Here is a 19,500-nt window from a genome sequence, read left to right on the forward strand (position 1 = left end):
CTTCAACTAGATATTTTTATCTATTAAAACCCCTACAGAGTGAAAATAATGCTATTCTAAGAATTATGCTAGCTTGACCACCACCTGTTAGGTTCAGATGTTTGAAGTTGTGCTTTGAGTCATGTTCATGTTTATTTGTGTTCAAACTGTTGAAACCCACGTAAGTCATGCTAACAATGTCCTTGAATAGGACCTTTTTAACGTTCTCAGTTTATTAACATCTCTGAACATGCATAGCGGTCTTACCTCTGGGTTGGCTACATTTCAGTGATTTCCACAAGAAATGAAACTAGTTTACATTTGTAAAAGGAGAATTGCCTTCTGTAAGATACTGGGCCACACCAACTGCATCCTTTGTGTGGTTGTGTTTTGCTCATCAAATGACAGTGAAGGGTTATAAGAAAGGTCACACTTTAGTTCATGGTTGTGCGTTGCTTGATGACACAGTTGCATCCTTGGTTGATCTGGTCCTGTGGACGTCACGGAGTGAACGCGTACAACCTAGGCCAGGGGTCAGGAACGTATGGCTCGCGAGCCAGATGTGGCTCTTTTGATGGCTGCATCTGGCTCGCAGACAAATCTTTAACAAAAATAATAATAACGTTAAAAATATAAAACATTCTCATGTATTACAATCCATTCATTTCCTACCGCTCATGTTCATGGTTGCAGGTGGCTGGAGCCAATCACAGCTGTCCTCCGGGACAACACCAAATTTTTATTGGATAATGCGTAATGTACACGGGTTGTTGTGAGGTCAGGGAGTAAACTTCCCTCCTTTTAATCAAGCAGTCAGCTAGCTAATTGCAGACACCCTTTTGATGAAGAAGATGGCTAAAAGAAAAAAGATGAGGAGTATCTACTTTTCAGCAGGAATGGACAGAGGAATTGGCCTTTGTGAAGAGAGCAGGTTCTGCAGTGTGTCTAATATGCAATGATAAAATTGCATCGATGAAATGGTCAAATATAAAGCGGCACTTCGACACACGCCATACTATATTTGCATCGAAATATCCAGCGGAAGACAGCTGGTAGAAAGCATGTCAAGAGCTACTGTGCAGAGTGCAAGCTAGTCAGCAGCAACTCCGTGTTTGGACCCAACAAGGTGAATGGAATTCAGCTAGCTTTGCTGGTACTTTAGCAATTGTGAGAAACAGGAAGCCATTCACAGATGGGGAGTATGCCAAAACATTCATGCTTGATGTTGCCAATGAACTTTTTGACGATTTTTCGGATAAAGATAAGATAATCAAACGAATAAAAGACATGTCTCTGTCAACAAGAACTGTTCATGATCGTACCATCATGATGGCAAATCAAATTGAGGCAACACAAGTGAAGGACATAAATGCAGCACCATTCTTTTCTCTCGTTTTGGATGAGTCAACAAACGTAAACCATTTATCCCAGTTCAGCGTGATTGCAAGGTATGCTGTCGGTGACACACTATGTGAGGAAAGTCTTGCTGTTTTGCCTATTGAAGAGACAACAAGAGGGGAGGATTTATTCAAGTCTTTCACTGAGTTCGCTAAAGAAAAAAATCTACCGATGGATAAACTTATTTTGTTGTGTACTGATGGTGCCTCGTGCATGGTGGGGAAAAACAGAGGATTTGTAGCATTTCTTCATGAACATGAAGAGACCCATCCTAAGTTTTCACTGCATCGTACATCAGGAGGCGCTTTGTGCTCAGATGTGTGGAGAGCAACTTGGTGAGGTGATGTCGCTGGTCATCCAGGTGGTCAACTTTATTGTTGCCCGAGCTTTAAATGATCACCAGTTTAAAACACTGCTGAATGAAGTTGGGAATGATTATCCTGGTCTGCTTCTGCACAGCAATGTGCATTGGTTGTCAAGAGGGAAGGTGCTCAGCCGTTTCGCGGCTTGTCTGAGCGAAATCTGGACTTTTCTTGAAATGAAAAACGTCGAGCATCCTGAGTTAGCTAACAATGAGTGGCTCCTGAAGTTCTACTATCTCGTGGACATGACTGAACATCTGAACCAGTTCAATGTGAAAATGCAAGGCGTTGGAAATACAGTCTTATCCCTTCAACAAGCAGTGTTTGCATTTGAAAACAAGCTGGAACTCTTCATCGCCAACATTGAAACAGTTCGTTTACTACACTTTGAAAAACTGGGAGAGTTTAAAGATGCATGCACAGCAAGTGACCCTGCTCAACATCTTGATCTCCAGCTGCTAGCGGACTTCACATCTAATCTCCTACAGTCATTCAAAGTGCGCTTTGGAGGATTTCGTGAGCGCACTCGTCTCTTTAAGTTCACCCATCCACACGAGTGTGCAGTGGACAGCACCGACCTGAGTTACATCCCCCGGTGTCTCTGTCAGAGATTTTGAGCTACAAGCTGCTGAACTGAAGCCCTCAGACATGTGGGTGAATAAGTTCAAGTCACTGAATGAAGATATGGAAAGACTTGCACAACAGCAAGCAGAGTTGGCGAGCAAATATAAGTGGGGAGAAATGAAAAAACTTCAACCCGCAGACCCGCTGTTTGTCAAAACTTGGAATGCACTTCCTGTCACATACCACACACTGCAGCGTGAGTACTGCTGTACTGACAATGTTTGGCTCTACGTATGCATGTGAGCAGTCTTTCTCACATCTAAAGAACGTGAAGACCAACCTACCATCATGGTTAACAGAGGGAAGTCTCAACGCCTGCATGAAGCTTAACCTCACCATGTATCCACCAGACTACAAAGCCATCAGCAAAACCATGCAGTACCAGAAGTTGCATTAATGGTAAGAAGTACTTTATTCATCATTGGTTAGCAACAGCATAACAACGTTATTAAAAAGAATTTAGAGACTTACTGTACTTAAAAAGTGTTGGTCTTACATAAAATACACACATTTACTTGTATTTAGTGTTAAACATATTGTATGGCTCTCATGGAATTACATTTTAAAATATGTGGCGTTCATGGCTCTCTCAGCCACAAAGGTTCCTGACCCCTGCCCTAGGCTGTGTGGCGCCCCCACTGTTCCTGGGCTGCGAGCCGCACAGCCTGCTGCTGCACTGGGGCTGCAGGCAGCTGTGACACTTGGGGAACACCTGGTTAGAACAACAATAACAGAGTTGAAGTAGCACATGCCAGATAAAATGGCGCACCTGTTAGGGTGCTTCCCGGGTGTGGCGCTTGCTGGTCGGGAAGATGCTCTGGGTGAGACGGTGAGTGGGGAGTGACCCTGGAGGCCACGGGCTCGGCCCTTCACGGCTTTTGGCTTGAAACCCTATAAGCTATAACACATTACATTTATTTAAACAAGATTTTTCAAAAATAAATTAACTTTGGCTTACTGTAACTTTTGCACTTGATGAATGTTTTGATTTTTTTCAAATTTTTTTCGCTTGCCCTGGCCGAGTGCTCCAGTGAATCAAGGGTCGTGCCTGCACCTCAGTGTCGTCATGGGTTTGATCCCTGGTCAGGGCACATATGAGAAGCAGTGAGTGAGTGCTCAGTTCAGTGGAACAATGTTTTTTTTACTTTTCAAACTCTTTGTTTAAAACTAGAGACGGGCACACACATTAGGTCAGGAGCATCAGTGTGACTGTCCCCTACTTGCGTGTCCTGTCCCCCCGGACGGTCTCGTGGCCATGATGCAGAGTGCTGCCTTGTCCCAGGACAGCAGGGCTCCTTCCGGACCTCTCCTGAGCGCCTGCAGGAGGCTCTTCTGGGCGGGGTGCTCTCCACAGATAAGCCCATGCTGATCCACTGGCTTTGTTGTTGTTTTATTCATCATAAATTTGCTAGTAAGCAGATAACGCACCATGAACATTTCTCCCTATTAAAGAAAACCTTTTGGTGTTGGGATTCATGTTTCTAAAATTTGTAAGGAACTTGTTGAGATCTGCAAAAGCTTAAGCTAAAGCATTCACTGTTAGTGGGGGGTGGGGGCTTGTTTTCATTTGTTCCCTTTGCCTCCTCTTCATGTCTGTGTTCTGATCCCGCCTCCTAGCTCCTTGACACAGTGTCACTTCTTCTGGAACCACCTCTAAAAGCTCTTCGCTGTTACCCTCGCCTAGACCAGGTTCAGGTTCTCTGTCTTGTTGGTTTGGGCAGTCTTGGCACTGCAAAGAAGAGACACTGATGTACTATGCTAGGCGGTAAGATTATAATGGTGACAAGTTGCTGTGGGACCAGTGTCACTTATGCAGTCTAGTGGCCAGAATGTCACCCAGCTGTATTCTCTGAGCCAAATTTTAGTAAAAGATTGGAAGAAAAGTCTTGGAATTTTATAGATTTTAGGTGATAGAGGCAGTGTAATGTAGAAGAAATGTAAGCCTAGACCCTGTACTCACCAAGTTGTTGTAACTAAAATTGTCTTTGCTTGTTGTCCACTGAGAAGTGTAGATATGTTACATATATGTTAACACTTTGGAATTCTTAGGATGAGAAAGAACTCGGCTTTCACTTTTGGTCACCATCGGACAGTAAGTATGTCATGCAAATTATTAGCCAAGGAGTGTAGAGGTGTGTTATTCACAGGCATTAGACAGCTGCTTCCTAGCTGTGCATTACACCTCTCGGGGGTGCTTTGTGACAGTGCAGGCGCTCTGGCTGGCCCTGTGCTGGTGTCTGCTGTGCTCTGGGCGCCAGCCACCTGTTCTTTCCAGTTGAAAGCAGAGGGAGAATCTTAAGGTCCTTAAATATGCCAGATAATCTTAATTGCTACAAGTATTTCAGATACTAAACATACAAAGATGAGTGATCATGAATTTGATTTATTTTTATCATTCTAATCTTAATTCTAAAACTTTCCAAGGTGGAGAATCACTATTAAGAATTATGACATCCCAGGCAATTTAAGGTGGTATCTGTACTTCTTATTCTCGAGGAATCATTGATTAATTCCATATTAATTTTACTAAGTTAATTTTTTTGCTGTGACTTTGAAGGTTAGTGATTGAGAAACAGACTTCCGGTGCTTGGCTGTAGTGATGTGACGACCAGACAGGTCCTGCAGTGAGTACAGGGAGCCCCTGCCACGGGGTAGCACACCTCCATGTGCTAGTGAGTCGCTCACTCCTGGACGTCCTTTCTTCCACTTGACCTTCGCAGCCCAGTGACCTCACAGCTGGCAGGATGGATTGCCAGGAGGTAGTGTGAGGACGGGACCGGCAGGCCTGGTTGCTTTCCCAGCGCAGTGCATTGTGACGTCGGGTCCCTCTGGACTGACAGGGACGGTCTCTGTTACTACTTCGTGTGTGTGCGCCTTGCTAGCCTGGCAGGACCGTGAGGACTTGCGTGGCTGTCCTGTTACCTCTCATAGTTTGGGCACTAGCACAGGGCCTTCTGTGCAGTAGAAGAACTCGGCTTATGGAGTCAGAGAATGACTCTGAGTGAGGGGCTCAGTGCTGCAGACCCCCGAGATGAGGGGGGCGTCAGGCTCTGTTCCTTCGTCGTCCTGTGCACCCTGTCTGCTGAGGGCAGTGGCTGCGGAGACACCAGCTTGGTGGTTGCCTTTCTCTTTTTATTTGCTCTCTCTTCTCTAGTGAGCAAATGCTGACTTAGGGTTTGGACCAAACTGAACACCCCAGTTATCAGCAGGTAGATGTGAATACTTGATCGGTTCTGAAGTCTCTGGGGAGGCAGTGCAGTTATAAACGGCATGCCTTGTGTCCCTACGAAGTGATGACATCATACTCTCCCCTCTTCACAGATATGCTATTTCACACCAGCCGTCATGAATTAGTCATTATTCTATAAAATTGTAGAGTTTTGATGCTCTTTATCACTGATGAGTTCAAAATTACAGGAGAAAAGCTGTGAATTAGTGTTTGGGCACCATGCATGCTGTCAATACTCACGGGGGCAGCAGATTGAACGGCGCGTGCCCGGCAACAGCCACAGCACTGGCTCTGCTCTGTCTTCACCCTCCTGACGGCGCGGGGTGAACTGCAGTGGCGCCTGCACTGCTGCTTCCCCTGACTGACATCAGGAAGAGGCTGCTCACGCGGGTTTCCCAGGGTAACCTCGCTTTGCTTGGGGTTGAAGTTCATCATCCGATTCAAGTCTTCATTTTGTGTATGTGGTGTTTAATTTTACAGGAAGCAGGTGAAATACTCGGTTTTGGTATTGCCTGATTGCTTTTTTTTTTTTTACTAGAAATTTAATTTCAGATGTTAGCTTACTATATAAAAAGCATGTGCCAGATGTGCTAGATAAGTGGTTTCTAATATCTAAGGACAGTACTGTTAAGCACCTGTGAGTCAAGAAAATACCTAATGATTAAAAACCCAGTGAAATCTCTACTTGCTTGAGAAACTAATATAACATTTATGTGTGACACTGACACGTTGTTTCATTTGTAGAATATGTGTACATGTAAGAAATACACAGATACTCAAGAAGCACTGAGGAGACACGGTAAAAGGTGCAAGTTCAAGTCTGCAACGTCACAGAGCAGAAAATAAATAAAGCTATTGAGTCAGCCGCCAACTTGCTTTTTAGGTGTTTTTAAATGCACTGTGAGCAGTAGGAAAAAAGTGCATAGGAACCATTTTGCTCTCGAGATGCTTGCTACTCTGTTAACCGGATCAGAAGACTAGCACGGGGGGAGGTTTCAGTGTCAAGTCATACAGCTGCACGGAAGGGAACTGGGGGAGATGAATTTTGATAGAGGAGGTGACTTGGGAAAATATTATGAAGTAGTCGGATTTGAACCAATTCCTCCATTTCATTAATTCGTTATAAATTCCTTTTCCTGTGCTTTCAGTCTGTTTTGTGTGTCACGCTCCTGACATAGTGACGGTGGCTCCTCTCTCTGGGACGCAGCCGCCCTCTTCTGTGAGCGGTTTCTGTCCGGACCCTGGAGGGGGCATCGGTCAGTGTTCTGGTCTGCTGGGCCTGCCCTCTGTCCTCAGCCCCGAGTATTACAAGGTCTTCGTTAAGCTTCTTTCCCATAAAAACTATATTATGTTCAATATATTTTTATAGACTAATTAAAGAGTAGTTTATCTTAAGCGAGGACTCTATCCCGACAATACTTTTTCAGTTTTATTTTTCTAGTATACCCTCTAGTCCCGTTAGTTTACTTGCCGGGGTGGTTCCCCCTTCTCTGCAGTCGTGCGTATGCCGTTTCCGGCAGTCCTCCATCCCTTTGACGCTATAGAGCAGCCGTTCACACCGTGGTCACGCCAGTTACACAGCTTTTACCGGAGCCTGAGCCCCTCCCCTGGGCTGTGCCCACACCACGCATTCGGGCTCATCACAGCCTGACACCTGCACTGTTTCCCCTGGTTTCACAGGAAAGGAAACCGAGGTTCAGGTATTTTGCAACAGTAACTCAGCCCAAAGTTTCCTTAAGGATTTTCCGCCAGATCTTTATTTCTGTTCTCTATTCTTAGATGGCCGCGTCCAGAATTGTTTTTGCATACTACACACAGCTCTGACCTAGAGAAATCTTAATTTTGGGCAACATTGTGATGGGCCGATTCTGTTTGTCCAGAACTGGGAATATATAAATTTATAAGAAAATTGCAAGGAGGTCATTACCTGGCAGTCTTTTTAGTATTATGCTTAGAGGAGGTAGATGTTTCTTGTGAAGGAAAAATATTAATAATACTTGTTTTGATTTTAACTTGGAAAATCATTAACATAAAACAATTTGCATTGTTTTATCAGCAAATTGTTTCATTGTATCTAATTTGGTAAACATTTATTGAATTTCTGCTGCCTATAAAGACTTTCCTATATGATAATTTCAATAACCTGAATATAAAATTATTCTAATCTTCATATATTGGAAAATAATTAGCTTTGAAAACATTGTTGGACTCGGGGTCAAGTTAAAAAAGTTTTTGAGGTCAACTTTCTAACTAGAGCCATTGAGCAATTATGTGAAATCACTTTGTCCAGTTTCTCAGTGAATATTTCCACAATGACCACAGATGCTCATCTAAGTTTTATCACTTAGCTTAAAATGTATATATTTTAAGAGTGTTATTATACATTTAAGAGTGAACCTTGATTTACCTAAATAGATAACTCTTAGGAATTCCCATCTGGGAGGCTTTGGCATGTGAGCTTTCACATTTAGAGCACCATAGGAGAGAAGTTTTGTGCTCCTTTGCTTGACTGCAGACCTGTAATTGGAAGTCTCAGCAGGGGATGGGACAGTCAGTGTGCTCTGATGCTTTATATTATAGAATTACTTTGTCGTTCAAACAGATTCTATAATTAGAGCATAATTTACAACTTTACAGGGCAGTGACTTGTCAGGTATTTTTTGTTTTTAATCAAAAACCAATCAGCCTGACCAGGCGGTGGCGCAGTGGATAGAGTGTCGGACTGGGATGCGGAGGACCCAGGTTCGAGACCCCGAGGTCGCCAGCTTAAGTGCGGGCTCATCTGGTTTGAGCAAAAGCTCACCTGCTTGAGCCCAAGGTTGCTGGCTTGAGCAAGGGGTCTGCTGAAGGCCTGTGGTCAAGGCACATATGAGAAAGCAATCAATGAACAACTAAGGTGTCGCAATGTGCAACGAAAAACTAAATGCTTGATGCTCCTCATCTCTCCATTCCTTCTGTCCCTATCTATCCCTCTCTCTGTCTCTAAAAACAAATAAATCAAAAATGGTTTCTCAAATATTAAGAATTTTAAAAAATATTTTTACATTGCTGTAAACAGCAACTTTAAAAATGAAATGGAGGATGTTTTATTAAAAAGTAATGGTTAGAACTTGTTTTGGGACAGAAGTTTTAGTTATCCCTAACTAATAATGTTGAATATATATATGTATTGTATGTAATATGTATATGCATGCATTGTGTATTAAGAGCAAATTTTAGTTTTAAGAACCTCACCTATTGAAACTTTGGAGGAATTCTGTGTAAGTGGCCACAAATTTATCATTTTTATGTATTTGTAGCATTGAAATTTGCTAGGCAGTTCTCTCTCATCTTGAAAAAAAATTAATTTTTGTTGGTGTAAGAGATCTGTTTAACCAGTGCTCTCTGCCCGTTTTCCACACTGTTCATGTGACCTTTTCAGAAACTCATTTATTGAGAAAGACCTAGATGTGTAATTAGGAGATAGGACCCAGTGCGAAAAATAAAACCCAAATTTACCAAACAATCTCAATTAATGTGTTTCTTTATCTGCATCCAAAGTCCCTAGCATATATAAAATTTTAGTAGGACAGAATGTACTCAGAATTTCATACCCCCCCCCCCAAGTGTTTAAAGGTAAATGGTAGAGTAGAAAAAAGTTCTAAAGATTCACAATCTCGGTGGTCTGTGTTTGGCTCTTTCACGCTGATACGAGGCTGTAGGGGAAATGTGATTAATTTTAGGGCTCTCGTGCAGGTCGGGTCTTACATTAGGAACTAGCTGTTAGAAGGCAGGCTCCGTATTTCTGCCGTGTGGAGCGTTCCTGTACGTATGACTTGCAAGTCAGACTTACCTCAGCGTCTTCATTAACATGTTAGTAAGAATAAGAGAACTGCGTTCATGGATGTTCGGGGGATTGAATGAGGTGGTGTGTTCATTACCTAGCATAACTAGTCAGCAAGCAGTAAGTGTTCAGTAAAACTTTTGTTGCTGTCATCATCATCTTCATGTCTGCATCTGTTTCTTTATCATTGCTGGAAAAATGTAGTGTGACTTGGAATTTATTCCTCTGTAGCATACTTGTTGAGAATGTAGACCCATGATAAAGTGTCATTGGTAATCATGTCTAACTGCTCCATAGTCAAGTGTGGATGGTATTGTTAAGTTGTTTTATATGCTACTAAACTTTAATTTACTACATAAAAAAAGCTATATTTCATTGCCTTGAATGCTCTCTTGTCATTTCAGCCTCCCTCAGACCAAGGGTCAGTGGTGGTGTGCTTTGAACAGATTTGTACATATAGTAACTGTGTTTGTTTGTTTTTACTGTCACTTTGTTATATTAAGATATAACTTTAGTCCTGTAGTTTAAAAAAGATGTCTGACCCTTATACTTCTGATATATTGAAACAAGGTTGTATAGAGGTGATCAAGGAGAAGCAGGGTTTTATGAAAATTGGAAGTCCATCAGCATTATTGTAGAAAACCTGGGAGCGTTAACTAGAAGAGAACAAGAATAAAAGGTAGTGTTGAAGACTGTCGAATGTAACTGGTAACTTAAATAGAAGTGAAAAATAGGCCCAGAAACCAGCATCTGCTCGAGGGAGGCTGTGAGGAGTTGAAGACAATCCAGGCAGACACAGGACTAATGAACATGGCAGAGCACTGTGGGGAGGCTGCAGCCCTCATGCACAATTTGATCCTTGATTTTAATGACACTTCTCAATAATAGCTCGGTTGTTGAAGTAAGTAACTACTTGTTTAAGGTCAGATATGTATAAAGACAGTGTATACATACTGTCCAGGGTATAAAAAGCAGTGAGACCAAGTTCTGGTATTTAACTGGGATCAAACTTTCGAATAGCTAGAATAAGACAGGTGCTTATAGCCACAAGTTACAGTATGATTCTTAGAGCAAAAGACAAATAAAAGTGGAAAGTAAAGAAGATGAAAGAAGAGGCATTCTGGACACAGTGTTAATGTGCATAAAGTTATAGGCATCAGCGTCTGTGTTTGGGAATGGGCCAGTTTATTTACAGTGTGAAGTGAATGTGAGGATCTGTGGGCAGGGAACGAGAGAGGGCACCTGAGGCTAGCGTGGATTGGAGTGAGTGGGGGAATGTCAGCAGCTCTCTCTCAAGGCACAAGCCAATTTAGGCTACATTTCAAAGATTTTTCTACAACCAATTGGCCTTGTCCTCAAGATTTAAAAATCTACATTTATTCAGAAAATTCAGGATTAATAATAGCTGAGACCTAAACTGGACAGATTTGGAGAGGAGTTCTATAATGAGCTGCAGTCTGGACATCTGAGTGAGAGTGCTTTGTCAACGAGGAGGGACACGCCCCATCGGCAGTCTAAGGTAGAGTTCTAGAAATCAGGAGCCGATCTGAAGGCGGGCATTCTGGAGTACAGAGGAACACACCCTGTGGTCTCATTCTAATTCTTGTTTGTTCAGGACTGAAATAGAACCTTTATAGGTCTGTTTTATAGATTTCTATAGTATTTGCTGATCCCAGATTTTCTTTATTACCTATTTAAGAAACAGAGAACACAGGGAAAAATTATATTCATATTGATAATTACTTGATTGAGAACTCAGTGTTGGAGGAATTTACTTAACCATAACTCTTTCTGAGTTAGAATGGACTGCAATTGAATAAATGTGACTTCTGGGTAGCATTACCTTAAAATCCTTTTTTAGATAAAGTCTGATTGGTTACAGATTAAAAATAGGTAATTCTGTAAGGCCTGATGTGGAATACATAGGGTTCTTCCTTGCTGTCTAACTACCCCGTCCCCCAACTTCCTGCTCTTGAGGAGTCTTCCAGTGTTTATTATGTTACTACATTATGTGTTTATTGTGCTTCTATAATAGTTAGACTTTTTAGTTTTCTTCTTAAATATTCATTGTGGTGAGAGCTCAGTGATCTCTTTCCATTTAAAAAGCTCTTATTCTTCAGTTTTGTTTTAAAAATGTCATATGTTGATGATTTTTCTCTCTTCTGCTTCCTTTTTCTTGGTGAGACATTAGTTTCTGAACCTCTTGGACCAGACCCACAATTTTTACACTACTACTCCACCATTTCCTCTATGTGTGTCTTTGCTTCCAGTTGAAGGAAGAATTCCTTAGTTTTTATCCTATAACCTCTCCTTCCAGTCTTTCGTTTCTTCTATCATAGTTTCAGTGTCTTTTTTTTTAATGTTTGTTTTGCTTTTATTTTCTTATGTTTTGAATTCTTTTAATAGCCATCTCTGCTTGATTGAAGGATGCACTATCTTCTCTTAACTCTGCAGATATCTGAGTTTTTCCTCTCCCTGCTCAGGCATTGTTTTCTTTATTCAGGTTTTCTGTTTGCTCGTTGGGCTGGTTGGACTCCCCACAGAAAGGTCTCCCGGTCACCTTCCCCTGGTGTGTGGGCTGGCATTTGCTGTGGGTGTGGCGTGGTGGACAAGATTGAATACATACTGCAGACTTCGGTGTGTGAAGGATCTCATCACCTGCCCCTCAGACCCTTCCAGGAAGTGGGACTCTTTGGGGATGAATTTCTGGTCTTTTGCTGGGAATTGGGGAGTGCTGGCTAGCCAGCTGTTTGGGGCAAGGATGTGAAGAATTCGGTGTCAGTGAGAATTTCAGCCATAACTCCCACCCCACCCCCATTGCTGCCATTTTCTCTTGCCTTTCTTGGTGGGGGGGCTGCAGTATAAATTGGTTCCTTCTCACTTGGGGTGAGCTGAGTCTTACCTAATTTAGCCATCTGCTTTCTGATTCCTAAATTGTTTCCCATTTTCTTCTTCCTTATGAGTTTGTACATTTTAAACTCTGTAGTATTTTAGGAGGGAGTGAAGAAACACCATTGAATTCATTTCACCATCTTTGTCTATAAGGTTTCTTTCTTTCAACGGTTTTTAAATCTAAGCAGAACTCTATTTTGAAGCAGGGAGAAAAGTATAAGTGTAACTGTCTTTACTTTTATATTTTTAATTGAAACTTAAATTGTTGGATTGAGGATGCATTTACCAAGGTGGTTTACAGCTCATAAATGTATTCCTTAAATAAAGCACAATGTGACATTATATACTACAACTTTGTTTTCTCTTCCTGTCACACAAATAAAAATCCTTCCCTTTTAAAATCCTCTGGCTTTTGCCTTCTCCGTGTATAAAAGTTTCTGTGGTTGTTCACTTACCATCTTAGTTTTCATTCTTAGGCCTTTCTGAAATATTTTGAATTATATATATTCCTGTTCTTATAGTAGTATTATTTCTACATTAGTGTCATTCAGACCTACACTAGCTTTTAGTGTCTTTTCTATTAATTGTAACATGTACGTCAGTTCTCTGTTGGTTTCAGTATGTTTTCTGTTTCACTGCTGGCCTATCTATCTCTAATAATAACAGTGTGAATATTGCCTGGTTGGGCAGTTACTTGTCTGGTCTTTGTTCTGGGACATTGACTGGCTCTTGTACTGGAAGTTTGGAACACCCCGTGGTAGGTCCGTGGGCCCCTGTGGAGGCACACAGACGGCCGGCCGCAGGGCGTGCTTTGTCCGGTCTCACTCCCCTCACGGCATCTGGATGCATTGCCATGGTGATGGTATGAGCGGAAAATTACTGGGCAGAAGCACATATCTGACTGCTAGAACTTCTGTTCTTGATGGCTAAGCTGCATAGATGCTTTTTTCTAGCATGACCTCTGGAAACATGGGGGTTGTGGTAGAAAGTTGTTTTATTGCACCAGCTTTATTAATTTATACCCGTTTTACTTTTTAATAGGGTCTCACAATTTAATAACTACAGGCCTAGAAGAGGTATTATTTATTGCTTATATGGTAACTTGCACTGAGCTAGGTGCATTGATGCCATTTTTATATTTAAAATAAGTTTATAGTTTTATTTTGTTAATTATTAAAATTATACTTATAAGTTACATGTTATAAATTATTTATAAATGTATTTATAAACTTAATACAAGAAGCACTTCTGAAATTATTGTATCTTAGGTGAAAGAGAAATGTGGCCAACTTGATACTTCTCAGCCTCTTTGTAGCTGACAGTATTTCTAGCCTGGGAACACTCCCAGGAAGGGTCGGAGCACGTCATGGGGATGGATACAGATGTTCTCTGTGGAACTAGATCTTGTGGGGCGATGTAACTAAGGAGTAACCTTATAGTTCACTGTTCTTAAAGTAAGCTAATGCTGGAAATGTAGTTTCTTACTGTGATTATAACAGAATGTTTTCATAAATTCTACTTGAAATAAAATAAATGGCACTTTCTTTACACAGTGTCTGTTTGTAGAATACTTTCCCTGATTTTGAATTCAGTCCATGTTAACTAAAAAGTATTTGTAGCAAAATGAAAAGATCACTGAATTTGAGTTTTCATAACTTTGAGCTCCTGAATTAGCAAGTTATTAGCTATGTGGCATTGACAATGACAAACTTAATCTGGTGACCTTATATTTACTTATTATAAGTAAAACACAGAACTAACAGCATGCTTTTTCACGATAGCCCACGGGTAACACTGAGGGAGTTTCTCAGTACGTGAGAGCACAGCGGGGGGTAGGGTGCCTTGCTCACCACTGTTGCCATAACATCTGGCTCCATGCTTGATGTATAGTACATGCTTAGCAAATATTTGTTAAATCAACTATCAGTTGACCCACTGGGTGTAATTACACACAGGTTTTTGCCAGAAAAATAATTCAAAATACAGGGAGTCCTTGGGTTATGGACACAGTTCCATTCCTACGACAGTGATGTAACCCGAATTTTGGTGTAAGACGAAACACACCCTAGCCTAAGTCACTAACCTATCCTAACACAGTTGTAAAATCATCATCTAGAACAAAAAAACCACAACTAAGCCTCAGAAAAAGGAAAAGGACGTAAATGCACTGGACTGCATATTCTTCTGCGCACGGCCAAACTAGTTTGCCCACGCAGTCCCTAAGTACAACACTGATGGCGTAAGCCGAAGCACTCACTCACATCTCAATGTTTTAAAGTTTTTATGGGAGTGAGCGTCGTAAACTTAGAGCCTCGTATGTCGAGATTGTTGTAATATGACGCCTGTGTTCATAATGTCGTCATAGAAAAACAATGCAAAGTTAGCTTAAATAATTGACAACCGATTAATATTACAAAAAACATTTTCTTTTTGAAAAGAAAAATTTGTAATAGTGTACTTTGAAAATTTTTTAGGAGGAGCAGAATAGAGGGAAGCCCAATTGGGAGCATCTGAACGAAGACCTGCACGTGCTGATCACCGTGGAGGACGCACAGAACCGAGCGGAGATCAAGCTGAAGAGGGCGGTGGAGGAGGTGAAGAAGTTGTTGGTGCCTGCTGTAAGTCTCTTTTCCCCGGGGTGAGCGCCGGTGGGGCGGGGCGGGGCCCACCCCCACCCTTTCTCCAGTGTGGTGTAACTAGAAGGGTATTGTGATAAACAGGGTCTCAGTTGTTAGACATTTTACTTAAATAAAATAACCAAAATAATTTATGACTTCTTGACTGTGATATGGTAGACAGACATTGCTCAAATCCACAAATGGGAAAGGGTGTTTATCTTCTGGGGGGAAGAGTTGTGAGGGGGCAGACTCGGCGGTACACTCTTCAGAAGTACTGCTCCCCTTGCCTCACTGCTCCCAGGTGGAAACGCTCTTTGTTTAGTGGGACATGTTTCTGTACGCAGGGAATGCGCCCGCAGAGGCGGGCTTCATGTGGGTGAGCTGTCAGGAAGGAGCATGTTGTTTGAACTGCCTGTCGGTCCCCAGTACTGGCTGGCTGTCGTTGGCTCCCTCAGAAAGATGAATGTCCTGCAGTGAAGTTGTCTCGTAGCTTGAGAAAACGCTCTTGTATAAGAATCAGAGCTCCCCTTGCTGATGTCCAGGGAGCCTCTGTGCTGACACCCTCTCCTCCTTCCTCCGTCCTTCCTCCTTCCTCCGTCCCGCTCTGCCCCCTCCGTCTCCTGCTGCCCCCTCTGTCCCGCTCTGCCCCCTCCGTCCCACTCAGCCCCCTCAGGGAGCCTCTGTGCTGACACCCTTTCCTCCTCCCTCCCTCCTTCCTCCTTCCTCCGTCTCCTGCTGCCCCTCCGTCCCACTCAGCCCCCTCCGTCTCCTGCTGCCCCTCTGTCCCGCTCTGCCCCCTCCGTCTCCTGCTGCCCCTCTGTCCCGCTCTGCCCCCTCCGTCCCACTCAGCCCCCTCTGTCCCGCTCTGCCCCCTCTGTCCCGTTCAGCCCCCTCCGTCCCGCTCTGCCCCCTCTGTCCCGCTCAGCCCCCTCCGTCCGCTCTGCCCCCTCCGTCCCGCTCTGCCCCTCCGTCCCGCTCTGCCCCCTCCGTCCCGCTCAGCCCCCTCCGTCCCGCTCTGCCCCCTCCGTCTCCTGCTGCCCCTCTGTCCCGCTCTGCCCCTCCGTCCCGCTCTGCCCCCTCCGTCTCCTGCTGCCCCCTCTGTCCCGCTCTGCCCCCTCCGTCTCCTGCTGCCCCCTCTGTCCCGCTCTGCCCCCTCCATCCCGCTCTGCCTCCTCAGTCCCCCTCCTTCCCGCTCCGTGCCCCCCCATTCTGCCTTCTCATCCTTACAGAAACCTGTAGTAACCTTGGAATAATGGTTGAGCTGCTGCCAGAATGCTTGCTTTCTCAGTAGGAAATAAAACAATATATTACTGGTTTTCTAAGACATTATTGAAATTTTTTTATATTAGTAAAATATGTGGAAATGTGGACCCTGGCTTGTGTTGGAAAAGCTAGGAACACCGTTAGTATTCGGTCCAGCAGAACTTTGCTGCCGTTGCCGTGGCCGTGGGACGCCCTCTGCTCTTCGTTCCCCTGGTGTCTGTTTTGCAAGGGCACTAGCAAACATAAACGTTTCCACTGGCTTCACAAAACGAACTCCTTGGAAGAAAAGAACTCCATGTAAATTCTGTTTGATAGCTCTTGTGAGAAGTATCAACAGGTTAAATATAATCTAAAATCTATAATTGTACACTATTAAACCACATAATTTTTCTCCTTTTTAAAAATAATTGTGCAGTATTCAAATGATGTGTAGAAAAGGGTTGTTTCCCTGCTATACTAGGCCATTAGTACTGTGAGCAGAACAAGTTGTTTAACATTGTGTTTTTTGCTAGATATCACTGAAAATATTCAGTTCATATAATATAACTAAACAAATGATTCCACCTAATATATTAAATAGACCAGTGTCTAATAATTAAAACTCTTACTGACCTATTCTGTTATTCTAATTATTCTAGAAGCTACTTTAGTTAAAAAGATTATTAACCTGAGAACATTCAACTAGAAATCTACTGTGTTATTAACTATCTCTGTGTTTTTCAGAAAGTAAGGTAACTTCTCTGCGTCTGTTTTTTCACTTACAAAATGAGAATTGGTGCAAATTTCCTCTTGAGACCATTTTGATTTTAAAGTAATGTATCTTTGAATATTAAAAAAATGTAGCAATAGATAAAAAAGACAAGTTTTTAAAAATATTCAGACAACTTATATTTGAAAGGAAAATAGCACCTTACATGAAATTCAGATTGCATTGTTCACTAACAAATGTTACTGAAACAGAGCAGTACTCTTCCATTTCCACGTGGTCTGTGGCTGCTTTTGCGTTTCCATGAAGGACTTGAGTAGCTGTAGTACAGACCATATGCCCAGAAGAGCAACTTACTGTCTGGCTCATTGCAGACAAAGTTTGCCAGTTTCTGGACTGTTGTATTAGTCCAGACGAGAGATGACAATGGGTGGGCCAAGGTGGCCGTAACAGTGAGGGGGGAAGCATGATCTCATTCTAAGAACATTTTTACAGTGAAGTTGACAGGTTTTGCTAGTGGATTGTCCATGGGATGTTAGAAACATTGAGTCAAGAATGACGTCAGGTTTTTAGCCTGAACAACTGGAAGGGTATAATGATGTTACCTTGAGGAAGAGGATGTTAGTAGGAACAGACTTTGAGTCTGTTTTGGACCCAGAACATTTGAGATGCTTGTTGCTTATCTGAGTGTAGCTATTCTAGTGTTCTATTCAGATGAACAAATACTTATTCTGGGCTGACTGTTTTAGGGCAGTGGAGTGTAGAAACAGAAAATTAAGGTAAGATCCTTAGAGCAGTTGGCATTTCCCTGACTGTACTGTGTGAGACACTTTTCATAGCTACTCTGGTCAAGGACATCTATAATATGCTGGTTGGTATTGTCAACCTCTGGTAGGAACCATTTCCAAATTTAATTGGCTATCAAAATTTTTTTCTAGGAATACTTTTCACATTTAATGTTCTAGACACAATCTGAGAAATAATATGGAAACTCTTGGGTCTGATTTAAATATAGTTGAGCTACATTTTTTTTTATGCTGAACGAATCCTTTTGAAAACATGAAGAAAGAAACCTCTTGAGGTTTTTATTCGTTTATTTTTAAACATACAATGAAACCCATTCATTTGAAGAGTGCAGTTTGCGTTTTGAAGCTGTACACACTTGTGATAACTGTCTCAGTCAACATTTCTACCACCCCATACGGTCTGTTACTCTTAGCCTTCAGTTAACTACTTCCTGCAGCCCCCAGACAAGTACTGGGGTTCGTTTTGCCTTTTTTCCCCCTTACAGTCTCTTTATTTTTCTCAGTTGTATTGACATGATTGACAAAAAATATACATAGAAATTGTGAAATGATTATCACAAGTTAACACATCTATCACCTCACATAGTTACCATTTTCTAAGATCTGCTCTCGTAGCAAATTTCAAGATACAATAAATACAGTGTTATTAACTGTTACCACCGTGCTGCACATTAGTTCCCGATAGGAGATTCATTGCATAATTGAAAGTTTGTATCCTTTGGCCACTTTCTGCCATATCCCAGCCACTGGCCACCACCTTTCTACTCTCTCTGGGTGTATGAGTTTAACTTCCTTACTTACTCAGTTTACCTTTTCTGAATCTCATGTAAATGAAAATTATTTTGTGCTTATTTTCTTGGAATCAGCATGGCTATTTTGGGGTTCATTCATGCCTGTTGCATGTATCATTGGGCTGTTCCTTTTTGTATATAATTAGTATTCCACAGAATAGGTAGATCACAGTTTGTTTATCCTGTCAATTGTGTTGTTAATTTCCATTTGTATAAAGACAACTGATGTTGAGCATGTGCTTCTTGGAAATTTGTATATGGTCTTGTCTTTTATACTGAATTATAGCAGTTGTTTGTATATTTTGGGAATCTTTGACCAGACAGATATTTTCATCTGTGGTTCACCTTTTATTTTGTGTTTTTGTGGGAAGAATTTTAATTACAAATTCAATTTGCATAGAACTTTTCTGATATTTTTCTTGTTTTTGTATTTTTCCAGGAATGTATTCACTTTAAGTTGATAAGATTTTTGTCAGGGAATTGTTTGTAATATTCTTTGTTTATCTTAAGGTCTGTAGAATCTATAGTTGTGTTTCCTCTTTTTTCTCTTGATCATTCTAGCTCTAGAGCTTTATTAATTTCATTGATCTTTTTTGAGTATCAGCTTTTATTTTTGTTGATTTTCTCTATTCCTTTTTTAATTCATTAATTTAAAAAAAAATGGTTTTAGAGAGATAGGATGGGGGGAGGGAGAGAAGCATCCATTTGTTTTTCCATTTAGTTGTGCACTTATTGGCTACTTCCCATTGGTGCCCTGACCAGGGATCGAACCCGCAACCTTGGCGTTTTAGGATGACACTTTAACTGACTGATGTAACCAGCCAGGGCCTGATTTCTTCTTTTATACTTTCCTTCTACCCGATTTTGGTTTAATATTATTGTTACTCTTCTTAAAGGTGGCAGAGTAGTGACTAACGCTTTACCACACCCCCGGACAGAGCTGTGTTGTGTTTCCATTGCCGTTTGGTTCAGAGTACTTACTACTTTCCTTCCTGATCTCTTCTTTGAG

At 41.9% G+C, this 19,500-nt stretch overlaps 1 protein-coding gene across 7 annotated transcripts in view; it reads left to right on the forward strand.

The window, feature by feature from the left end:
• The window catches only part of QKI (QKI, KH domain containing RNA binding), a 137,619-nt gene that overhangs the window by 85,642 nt on the left and 32,477 nt on the right, over window positions 1–19,500 (forward strand). For all 7 annotated transcript variants that reach the window (XR_010750009.1, XM_066372803.1, XM_066372804.1 and 4 more), the window contains exon 4: window positions 14,782–14,925. Coding sequence is in view for 6 of the 7 variants with exons in the window: in XM_066372803.1 (XP_066228900.1) it covers window positions 14,782–14,925 (144 nt within the window). In the remaining variant the exon portion in view is untranslated. The remainder of the gene's footprint in view (window positions 1–14,781; window positions 14,926–19,500) is intronic.

This window comes from Saccopteryx leptura, chromosome 3 (assembly GCF_036850995.1).
Source record: "Saccopteryx leptura isolate mSacLep1 chromosome 3, mSacLep1_pri_phased_curated, whole genome shotgun sequence".
Taxonomy (NCBI): domain Eukaryota; kingdom Metazoa; phylum Chordata; class Mammalia; order Chiroptera; family Emballonuridae; genus Saccopteryx; species Saccopteryx leptura.